General features: G+C 41.8%; 1 protein-coding gene across 7 annotated transcripts in view; it reads right to left on the bottom strand.

Annotated features, from left to right (window-relative positions):
* phldb3 (pleckstrin homology-like domain, family B, member 3) overlaps positions 1-12,198 on the bottom strand; it is a 28,387-nt gene that overhangs the window by 5,369 nt on the left and 10,820 nt on the right. For 5 of the 7 annotated variants that reach the window (XM_030072608.1, XM_030072612.1, XM_030072607.1 and 2 more), the window contains exons 5-10: positions 11,623-11,754; positions 8,633-8,809; positions 6,014-6,124; positions 2,786-2,887; positions 2,566-2,656; positions 1,101-1,278 (exon numbers count right to left, since the gene is read on the bottom strand). In XM_030072608.1, the coding sequence (XP_029928468.1) occupies positions 1,101-1,278; positions 2,566-2,656; positions 2,786-2,887; positions 6,014-6,124; positions 8,633-8,809; positions 11,623-11,754 (791 nt within the window). The remainder of the gene's footprint in view (positions 1-1,100; positions 1,279-2,565; positions 2,657-2,785; positions 2,888-6,013; positions 6,125-8,632; positions 8,810-11,622; positions 11,755-12,198) is intronic. The other 2 variants (XM_030072611.1, XM_030072613.1) reach the window with 1 other exon arrangement.

Here is a 12,198-nt window from a genome sequence, read left to right as displayed (position 1 = left end):
GGCTTTATGCACTGTATACATACTGTACAGCTATGTGGAATAGGGGTCTCCAATCTGAGAGCTACTTTGAGAAAAACCTATTCATGTCTTATATTACTAACATTTATTCATATATTGTATCAAACCACTCATCAATGAGGTTTAAATCCATACCAGCTAAATGCAACAGATGTTTAATGTTATCTAAAGCAACATTTTGCATAAACATGCACATCAAAATGCATGTGATATGCATTTTCTGAATCATAGAAGACTGAGCCTGCTTTTCACTTCTCGTATCAAAAGCTCATCATTTTACAGTCCATGTGTGTATAATAAGTGCATTCACTCCTTCTCACAGTAAGCTGACTGGAGCCGCTTTTTCCACTTCTGTTCACCCTTCCGCAGTCATTTAAATGTTCATCTATCCGCCTTGTGCTGAATTTAGATTTTATGACATTCATATCAGGAAAAGCTGCTTCACAAAGGAATGTGGAGCCAAGCGAGGCCGATACTTTCAGGGCTGCTTGGTGGATGTTCTTACAGTTTTGCAAGTTGGAGGGGACGTGGGACATCTTGTGTATTTGATTGGACTGAAATGGGAAGGGGGTTCAAAAATGCGCTCCTGTTGATTCACTGATTTTGTTCTGTTTTTGAAAATGTTTTGATGAGCTACTAAGAAACAGGCGGTGAGCCACTGGTAGCTCATTGGAGACTCCTGATGCACAGTATTTATAATCTACTGCCTACTATACTGTCCTCCATATTCTCTCTGCAATGCATGTAAGATCCTGTTGTGACCATGTGGACCATGTGTGCTTTATAAACTCTTGCTACTATGGGAATTATCGCAAAGAACAGTATGTTCTTGCACCAGTGTCACCATATTTCTGCACATGTAGGAAAAAATAGTGATGCTTAGTCTGTATTTTGAATTGAAACCCTTCACACATGCCACTGAATCTCTCCATTTGTGACTCAAAGTTTAACACATGAATCACTTTTCCATTCTGTTCCATATAAATCCTCAAAAACTTAATCGCATTTAAAAAATAAAAAAGCCACACACAATCTCATTCCCTTTAAAAGATCTCATCAAGCAAGCTGTAAAAACAACCGACCTGGCAGCGCGAGAGCTGCTGGCACTGTTGCACGGCGTGAGGAGTCCGCCGCTGTTGCTGTGCCCAGGTCTGTGCCCGTTGCTGTGCCCGTTGCTGTGCCCGTTGCTGAGTCGATGGGAGGGGAGGGGGGAAGTGAAAGTCTCCGGGCTCTGGCTGTCTGGCTCTGTCCTGACCAAGCCTGAGAGAGGAAGGAGCACAAAGTAAGACACACAAGAGCACCGAGCACTGATTACTGCAAATCGTTTCTATATAGGATGTGACAGGAGGCTTTGTTGGGAGAAACCACACCAGTGGCGGCAGTGTATCCCAATGACAGATCACAGCTTTTTTATTGTCATGGCATAAGGGGCTTGGCAAAATGACAGCAAAGAAGCAGAAGAGGGCACAGAGGCGCGTGCGCACACACACACACACACACACACACACACACACACACACACACTATACACTGTAGATAGTAAACTCTGTCTGTGCCTCATTTTAAGACACTTTCAAAAACCTATCCCTATAAACTGGCATTTTTCAACTTTTTTCCCTGTTTGTTTGGATGTTGCATTTTATTGTACTTTTATTTCCTTTATAACTTTTAGTAACTATCAGTTTTATTAACCTTATCAACTGTTATCTTAATTTGTTTTTTATTTAGACTGCAACTGTGAGTATTTACCTTGTTTTTCATAAACTTGGAAAGCACTTTGTAACTGAAGGACTATATTAAGTTTACACAGACACACAAAGACACACACACATTCACACACACATCAAACTGCCCAGATATTTGATGATGTTTAAGCAGAGTTCCTACACCTTTTCTTGACTCAAACACAAGCACTTTTCAAACATTTTCCAGCACCTCATGGCTGTGGTAAATCATGTTCATTTGATTATTTCACTTCTTCATCACGTTGAATCCAATGTTATTGTGCTATAAACAACCAAAATAATGTTTAGTGAGAGCATTCTAAAGAGGGGAGACACATTTACAAAGACGGTTTACTGTGAAAGTAATGCAAGCACAATTTCAAACAGTTTCAAGGACCTAATTTAAAGCCCAAGCGTTTTTCAACCCTTGAAAAAAAACACATTAAAGCATTTCAAAGCATTTTCAAGGATTTCCAGCACCCATATGAACCTTGTTTAAGTGTGTGTGAAAAACACACGAGGAGCTTTGGCCGCTCGTAGAGCAAACTCAAACTAACCAACTGTAGCTACAGTGTATGGAAGCCTCACTGGCCCATCCAGTCTATACAAGTAAATCCTGCTTTCTACCACAGCCATAAACCCTGTTGACTCCACTGACACACCTTCAATTCAACTGAAAGGGAGGGAAGTGAACAAACAGACGGATAAAATGAGGACAAGAGTAGAGGGAAACATGGGCCTTTACTCTGTATGATGGTGCTCTGGGCCTAAGCACACCAAAAACACAAGAGAGCATCAGGTGTGGGGGCCAGCGACCGCTCACCTTGCGCCGACAGCGGCCGGTCGCTGAGTTTGTGGTTGCGATGCGAGCTCCGTCTTCTGGGTAAACTGGCTGATTCTTGCTTGCACGGCTCCTGAATGCAGGACAACAGTGGCAGTTTGTGTCAAGTATGAAAAAAATTTGCCAAATCGAATTAGTGTCATTCCAGAGAATCTCGTATACGGTAAACACGCGCTGTATCCACGGTGACGCGTTCACATACCTGTGGAGGTTTGTGAACTGTCAGCGGGGAGAGTGACATCATGCAAGGCGCCGAGCCGGTGATGTTCGACCAGTCACTGAGCGGCTTCTTGTCTTTTAGGACCTGCAAGAAAGTGTGATCAAGTTAAACTTTGAGACAGAGCAAACAACACATCCATCCCCATATCTATCAGACTGATCAACAATGAACCCTGATCAGTACTTCCAACCCCAATCATACATGCTGGCGTGTATCCTCGTTAATTAATAACCATAAAATGTGATATCTTTTGTTTAACCACACTGTTGTTGTCCGTGTCCTGTATTTCTACAACCTGCAAGACAGACAAATAAATAAAGAACCAGGAGAATCAGATCTCCGAGCCGTGACGTGACTCTGAACCTGTCGTGAAACAGGTTGCAATGCATGAGCACGCCGTTACACACAGTTTAACACGCTGGAGTGGAGCTGTGACACTGACAGGCGAAGAGGCTTCAGCATTAGACATACCGCATCCGACTGAGAAGTGCAACTTGCTCCCGCTTCTGCGAACTACCATAATGAGTTAAAAATTATCGTTGCCTCACTATCTTTCCCTCCCTGCCTCCCTCCTCCCCTCCCTGACTCACAAACACATGAGCAATTCAGTCGCCACATGCAGTCCACTGTTTAACCCTTATCTGTCTCACTGCTCTGTAACAGTACTGACCTATAGGAAGTATGAATTCTATATAGCAACAATACCGGAGAGGGCGTTCTTTAAAAGCTCATACAGCAGTTACTAATGTCTAAAATATGTTTTGTATGATGTGTAATTATGAGATACATATGTATATATATATATATATATATATATATAAGCATAAAAGCCTGGGAAGACTGCACACTGTCTCCATTGTTGCTCCTCAGATTGTTAGACTGAAACTATCTGGTGTAAAATTCAGTTTCTTTGCGACACAACCGCTTGAGTTTACAGCTGTCGGAGGCAAGCGGCATCGCACACACAGTCATACTGTAGTCACACACTGTCTGTCCCTCTCTCCTCTGATCTGCCACTCCCTTCTGCCCTCCCTCCATCTCCCTCTCTCTCTCTCTCTCTCTTTCCCTTTCTCTCTGTCATTTAGCACAGCTGATCAAGGAACTTTTCTGGCAAACAAGAATTTAAAACCCCTCAGCCTCGCAGGTTGATACAAGTGCATGTTTCAGCTTACCGGCTGTCGCACGGATGTGAAACTTCTCCCAACTTATCTTCTTTCTCTCTCTCTCTCTCTGTTCCACACACACATACACACACTCGCACAGTCACTCGCTCACACACACATGCACATGCACAAACAAGCACCCACAGCACCCTCCCTCACGTTGCTTACTCCTCCCTCTTTCCCTCCTTCCAGCTCTGACAAAGCTCTCTCTCTCTCTCTCTCTCTCTCTTTGACTTTCTCTCTCCCTCTCTCTCTCTCTCTCTCCTTGTCTGATCTGCTCCTCTGAACTGATCTTGTCTCCTCATGCTAACTGGTGCCGTCATAAGCAATCAAAGGAAATCCACTGGCTGGGTGATAAAGTGAGAGTGCAGCTTAATCAGTGACTTGGTGAATCACGTACTTTGTGACGCCAAATGGTCATTACAAAATGCTGATGCAAATGTTATATGACTTGGAAATTCTCATGAGTCAGACACACAGATGGATAGATGGCTATGGAGGAAGACAGACAGATAGACCTGGCAATAATAAACCTGTCGCTCCCCCGTCTGAGCCAATCAGAAACAAAACCTTATGTTGTTTTTATGTGTCACTGTAGTGCAAACCCTATTTTTGCAAATGCCAAATAAAGGTGCAAAGAAGATGGCAGAGTTTTGGTAAAACAAGTATCTCTGAGAATCTGAGCGGCTCTGGAGGCAGAAAAAACCTCACTGGTTGAGATAAAGCTCAGTTTTTATGGCTAATGCCACATTCATGAGCAGTGAGACTGGGAAGTTTCCAGCTTCCAAGTAGGAAAAAATGGCCCTCTAAACTCATAATTCCCAGTTGGAAACTCTGGTCCTTCTGAGAACTCCGGTTTATGGAGATATATGTCTGTGGCATCAGATAACACAGAAAAGCAACATGGTAGAAAGCCAGTGGAGAGAGGAACTTGTTGACTTCCTAGTCCCTGTTTATGCAGACATGCATGAGCACACTGATATTAAGGCAGGTGTAGGTGTTCTATAGGCTAATGGTATATTTGCATTGCAAGTCAGCACAGCCTTGATAGTGGTTCAGTTTCATGTGGCCTAATGTTGTTATGCAACCGTTTGCAGTCGGTGATTCATGCCAGTTCCAGGGCCGATATCAACAAGAAGTTTCCGTGTTGCTCTGACCTCGCCACTCCCGACCACTTCAACGCTTCGAGGTGGGAAGCTGTAAATTCCAAGTCCGAACATTCCCAGCTTCCCACCTCTCATGAATGCAGCACGAGAACATTTGGCTCCCAGTGAAAACAGAAAAGAATAATAAATGAGGCAGCGAATATTGTGAATGCTAAGACTCTTGTTACTCACATAAACATGCAGGCTAGCCATAGAGACTATCTAGGTTGGCTAATTCAAACTCGTCACATTATCAGCCAGTTAAGCCTGCAGGTTGGAGGTTCAGTGAGCCTGCTGAACCTCCAATATGATGACTTCTGTGATCATGAATGGATTTAAAAAAAAAAAAAAAAAAAAAGGCTATTCATTCAGAATTTTTTATTTATATTTTGAATAGAGCTCTCTGTTTTCCATTCGAGTTCTCCCACCGGCTTTTTATTTTTTGGCTCTGTCCATGGAGGTTTAACTCGACCAGTGAGATTATTTTTTTTGCATGAAACACTTCTTTAACTAAAACTCGCGGTCTTATGGGAGGATGAAGCATTTCCAAGAGTTTTGTCAAAATCCAATCAGTGGTGTGTGACATGAGTGAACACACAGAACAAAATGGCTTATCATGATTATGATTACTATCGTCTACAGCTGTGAGAGACTGAACGTAAAAGCCCAATTTATGATTTGTGTAATCGTATAGTTTTCAAGTAAATTTACATACATGATTAAAAAGTTACAAATGGAAAAGAGGCATTTTGTTCCTTTGCAGGTCTTTTTAACACCAGCGTTTACACACATGAGCAAAAATCAGTAAGCATTAAAAATTCAGATTTAGGTGTTGATTCTTTTGTTTACTTTTCTTTTGTGTACACTGTTTATCACTGTGTTGTCACTGAGTTCACTCTTACCATTTGACTTGTTTGGAGCAGCTCTCTCTTCTCTTTCCTCAAGGCGTTCAGATCTCTCTCCTTCTCTCTCTCCATCTCCTTCAGCTGCCTCTCCAGCTGCTGGACTCGCTCCTGAGAACAGGAAAAATAAAAGACAAAACATTTCCCTTTTGTGTGAAATGTCATATGTTCTCTTCGACAGAATGGCCATGTATGATAACTAATTCATCCGGTCGCCCCGGGTTCATGCAATCTGTTCACCACGCCGCGATGTGATATTGTGTAAATATTGACTCTGATGCGACAGGGCGACGCTTCGTGTTCGTAAGTGCAGACGCTCACGATCCATTCAGGGACACACAAAGCAAATCAAACATCCATTTGCAAGTTAATGAGAGGCTTGAGAGGGAAACATGACAGCACGACTGGGAATGTAACTCCAGCGAATGACTGAGAGACGTGATATCAGCGGCTCGGCGCGGCAAATCTGTCAAAGGTGGAGAGAGGAAGGTCCAGAAATGAGCTGTCAGCTCCGGCGAGGCCGCAGTCCAGCTGAGTCAACTCGCTCTCACACAATCCCTCTGTTTCTCCATCCCTCATTCACTCTGCCTCCTACACACTCCAGCTAATAAAGACACAATCTGATATGAATTCAACCACCGATAGTTAGTTAGGGCTTTCTTCACATATAAACTCATAAAAAATATTGCCTCAAAATATATGAAGATGTAATTTTTTTATACACATTATACCATCACTTCTTATTTCTTAAGCTTAGACATTAAATCTGAGACTGAAAAAATATCCCCAGTCCAATAAATCACAAAGTGAGTAGTGCAGTGACAGTGTTCCTTATAAATTAAATAATAAATCATAATTTTGTCTTCTTGTCTTCCACTCATTTATTTATTTTTCCATTTCTAGCCACTCTATCATAAAGAACTAATTTATAATGGAAGCAATAGGGCAGTAGTAATATAAAACAATATAGGGAAAAAAGATATTAATTTAATTAATTCATAATTAATTTGACAGATTTGCGATTTTGGTACGATTCATGACTTTACTAGAAATGATCATTTCTGCATTTTCATTTTCACTGAAAAGGCTGTTAAAATGGTGATGGTGTGATTTTTGCTCTTTATTTCTGTATCAAACAAATATAGTTTCTTACATCTGGGAAATACTGATTGTCCAAAATTCATCCAAAACTTGCAGCTGCTGTGATTTGGACATGATGGTGATTCTGATTAAATTTCCACTGACTGTTCAGCTCTCGCGTGTGTTTCAAACTGATGCAACCGTCCCTGATGATTTCTCATTTGTTGATTTCCTCGACTGCAGTGTGTGCAACCCCCTTCCTCCTCCTCCTCCTCCTCCTCCTCCTCCTCATTACTATCCCCTTTCCTTCTGTCTTTCTCTTTTCATTTCGTTCTTGTCGTGGCCTCTGATGTGATTACCTAGCTCGCTGTGAGGAGTCATGTGACAGCGGCGGGCTGATGCTGCAGCTGAGCGCAAGGAAAGGAAAGTTCACACTCGTGTCGGGGGAGGGAGGGGTGGGAGAGCCGGCCTTAACATGCAGTGACATCCATGGACACAAAGAGGAGAGGAGCGTGACTGTGTGTGTGCATGTGTGTGTACTGTAAATCCCCATTATTTAATGCAGACTGACTAATAAAAGGGAAAACAGGCACGACAAATGCAGAAAAATGCCTATAATGTAACACTTTAAGATGAAGGCATAATAATTAAGCATTCCCAGCCATTTCTGGTTTTCAAAACTTGATTTACTCTGAAGCTCTATGTGAGTTAGGTAAAGTCACAGTGACTGGTGATTAATTCCACCTGTTAGCCTTCCTGACCTGGGTTAGTAGGGACTGCACTGGACATTTGGACTTGTACACACTGATGAGGGCTGGGTGGCTAGAAATGTTTTATTCATGTCAGACAAATGATTTTGAGAAAAAGCCACCGCTCATCCGTAAGCAATATGCTTAGAAAAGGTGCTGGAGCTGAACTTAAGGATAAAGAAGATAACAAAACAGCAACCGCACACTAAAACACTGTGCATATCAAAATTTACTGCAAGCTTTCGGTCATAGACCTTCTTCAGACAAATGATTTTAAAATCTACAGTGAAGACTACACACTTATTTTATCCTCAAATGATCTTGACTGGCCCGGTAGAACTGGAGGGGGCAGTGTTGAGACTTGCACGCTCCGTAATATGTACAACAAAAAGAAAAATAAATAATGCAAAAGAGAGTAGTGCTTCTTTAAATGAATATTTTTCTTAAATCACATAAGAAATCAATCAGATAAAAGCTGCAGTTTTGCACAGGGTTTCTCATACAAATGTGCTTGTTTCAAATATTTTGTGACATAATTTTTAGAGGCACATCACCTCCCTGGTATCAAGATCATGACTATTTTGTGCAGTGATGTGTGTGTGTGTGTGTGTGTGTGTGTGTGTTTGTGTGTATGTAAGTCTTATTTCACAGGAACGCATTCAAAGGAAGTTCGCCTGAAGGTTAATCCAGCGTCTGCATGCGAGAGTAAACTGTGACTTAGAGCACATGACATGTGGATAAGCTTCAAACTCGCACAACAAGTCTGGAGCAGCTGAACCGTGTTGTTTACCTGCGCCGTGTTGACCGCATGCTGCTGGCAGGAGATCTTGTTGTCCATCTCTCTCTCTCTCTCCTTCTCTTTGTTCGTCTCGCCCTCGTCCTCCTCACCGATGCCGCTCTCTCGCTCCAGGACGCGAAACTCCCAGTCCTCGAAAGCCCGAACAGCAGCCTCCATCGCCTCTTTCTCCTGTGCAAAAAGATAAAAAAAGCAACTAATCAGCCTTAATACCAGCCGATTTCATTTGGAAAGTTTTCCAAAATGCTTAATATCTAATCTGGATGAAATATGAAGAATAACACCTCACTTTAAGTGTACTGATCAATGAATTTGTCCCACAAAGTATTTAACCTCTTGAGCAAAAGTTCAGGTCAGAGGTCAGTTTTTAGAGAATTAAAGAGGGCCAGGAGCCACTAGATAAAACAAGCCATTATTGACTTTTCTCTTTTTAAAATGTACAAGTCCCAATCATTTGTCCTGCTGCAAGTAACATGTTAAACACACCACGACATAAGGCATTGGCCACAATGGCATTAAATTATTTCCCTTTTAACCCACTGAAAGCACAATACATTAAATTACAAAAAAGACTAAAAAACTGTCTGATAATTCGCATGCAATCTGTGGAAAAATAAGTGAAAAAAGTAAAAATTACAAGAAATGCCGGAAATGACCAGACATTAAACATTACAAGACTAAAACTACAAAAAAGACAGAGTTCCTCCGGGCACTCCGGTTTCCTCCCACCGTCCAAAGACATGCAAGTTAGGTGAACTGGAGAAGCTAAATTGCCCCTAGGTGTGACTGTGTGTGTGAATGTCAGTCTTTGTCTGTCTGCCCTGCGATGGACTGGCGACCTGTCCAGGGTGTTTCACTGCCTTCCGCCCAATGTGCGCTGGGAAAGGCTCCAGCACCCCCCTGCGACCCTGGTGAGGATAAGCGGTTTAGAAGATGAATGAATGAATGAATGAATGTGTAGTGTTTCTCAAAGTATATAATTACCAAAAAATTACAAAATACTTCCAACCAAAAATGCAAACTAAAAAGGTGAATTTTGTTCAGATGGTGAAATAAAACCTTTCAGAATAAAAGCTCTGCTATCCACAGGCCCTGTGGACTCAAAGGGAACTCTGGGACTTTCGCTCACGTCTTTTGCGGCGGCCACCTTCAACTTGCTGGCTGGACTTTGAATATCTTTGTTCTGGAGCTTTGGCACATTATGTGTGTTATTATAATACACTTATAAAGAGTTTAAGAGTTTTACCACACCTGCCTACGACGTATAATACCTCCTAATGAGCTCTACCTGACCTGAAAATCATTATTCAACATCTCTCCAATGAAGAACCAATCCAAAACTGTTGACTTTTTGCCAGTCAGTAACCTAAGCTTTACCTTTAGTGCCATTTCTTGTTTTGATTTTGTGCCGTCCATCATTTTATATGAAAAACATAATTGGTTTGATAACTGGTTGATTTTATAGAATTCAGTCATTCAGTGTTTCTTTAAATGCCTTCAACTAAACTCCTCAGTTAGACTTTTTATTATTCCTGAAGCAGCTATTTGTATTTCATGCTTTTTGGCACAAAAAGTAAAAGCGCTGGTTTCAGTAGCAATGAATCATGAAAAACCCCGAACAGGAAACAAGACAAGAAAACAGCCGTGTTCGAAGAAAAGAGCACAGGAAAATGTCGAGTGACACTCAACAAGCAGCGCTGTCTCCGGTTTGGTTTGTACCTGCTCTGCCGCTCTTGTGTCTTTATATCCCTTGGTGACAAACATGCTCTGTTTAAAGTGCTTGCTTTATAAATCTGACTTGACACACCGTAAGAGAACAAAACACTGTTGGATGGCATCCAGCCCATCATTACACACAGCGCTTAAAACAAAACTAAATCCAGGGCTCAGTCACCATCTTGGTCTTTGTGCCACATTCACAAGGCACAATGGCCACCCTGTGTGTGTGTATGTGTGTGTGTGAGGGTGTGTGAACATGGGTGGGTGTGTTTTTTCCCTGTAAACCTCTGACATATTGACACATCTGGTCGAACAGGTACTGAACAATCACCAAAACTCACACAGGTTTTAAAAAACATTGTGCAACCGAAAATTAAGTGATGTCAACACTGCAGGTATCTGACACACACCAGCATGTCCCAGGGCTGTGCACTAAGTGGAACACACACACACACACATATATTTCATTTAGCAACCTGTCAACGACACACTATGACTTATCAGTATGTTTAATTATTAGTAGCTGGTAGTCTATACATTTTCAATAAGCTTCTCAATAAAAACTTCAGACAGGTTTGATTAAACATGACATAATTACAGCGAGGTGAGAGTGTGCTGACTGACAGGCTGATGCTAGTCATGAAAACCACACAACCATCCTAGTGCTGTCAAATCAGTCTAACTATATTCAAATAAGAGTCAAAAAGCACATAACATGATGCGACCTTAATTCATGGTTTTCTGCATAATATTTCATGAACCATTTTATCACCACCAAAAAACTTAACCAATTAATGATGTTTTATATTTTCACAAACTTCACAGTGCTGCATTTAATGTCTTTTTTCTAAATTGTACTAAAGAAAAATGCTCACGAAAATGTCAGATGCACGCTCCAGGACCAAAACAACCTAAAATATAATGTTGCCACTCAAAAACATCCTAGGAACGCAGTTTTTCCAGCTGGGTAACTTCGCATTTCTCAAGATTTGGCACCGGAAGTGAGAGGGTTAGTCTTCAGTTTCAATGGCTGTGGTTGTGTTTCTAAATGTAAATTCACCATCTCACCAGAATTCAACAGACAACTGGGGACTGATCATTTTACCTCTGATACTCTACATCCAATTAATCTGATGTTAATTTGACGTGGTGGTTAGCCATCACAAACTTGCCCAGTTTTAGTCATCACGGCGCTCAATAGCAGCACTGTGTGTGGTTGTGGTTTGGTGATGCAGTTGATAGCATGTATGAGGCTGTTCTCAGACCTGCTGCAGCTGCACAGTTAGCTGCTGTCTCTGGCTCTCCGGCTGCGTGGGGATCAGCTTCTCCTTCTCCTCACACCTCTTCTTCAGCTCCTCCACCCGCGTCCTCTCCTCCTCCAGGCCCTCTCGCTCCTGCTGTTACGGGAACGAGGGGAAACAACAAAGCAAGAAAAACGTCTTCAAAAAACATAAACAGGGTGTTCTTTACTAGGGCTGTATTCAAGACCATGTCTGATCCACGTCAGCTCCAAGACTGAGTGCAGTTGAGTTTGAGTCAAAGACCAGGCGTAAAGACTGGAACAACATCTTTAAATCAGCTCTGTACTGAACCCCTCAACATACAACTATCCAGTGGAAAGGATTTGGCAAGTCAGTGTGTAGTAGTGTGTGGACCATCATATAATAATGCTGGGAAAAATTAAACCAAACATCAGTAGAATTGACCAATTTATACTGTAGATTTAGGAAAAACTTGAATCAACATCCAGTTATGACCAAGGCAGATTCAAGCCTGAGATCAGCCCAAGAGATGAAAAAAGCATTCTTGAAACTGGACTCCAGAAATGAGTAGTATAACCA

Source organism: Myripristis murdjan, chromosome 16 (genome assembly GCF_902150065.1).
Source record: "Myripristis murdjan chromosome 16, fMyrMur1.1, whole genome shotgun sequence".
NCBI classification, from domain to species: domain Eukaryota; kingdom Metazoa; phylum Chordata; class Actinopteri; order Holocentriformes; family Holocentridae; genus Myripristis; species Myripristis murdjan.
Note: the sequence above shows the minus strand (reverse complement) of the source record. Positions and strands in the feature narration are given on the sequence as shown.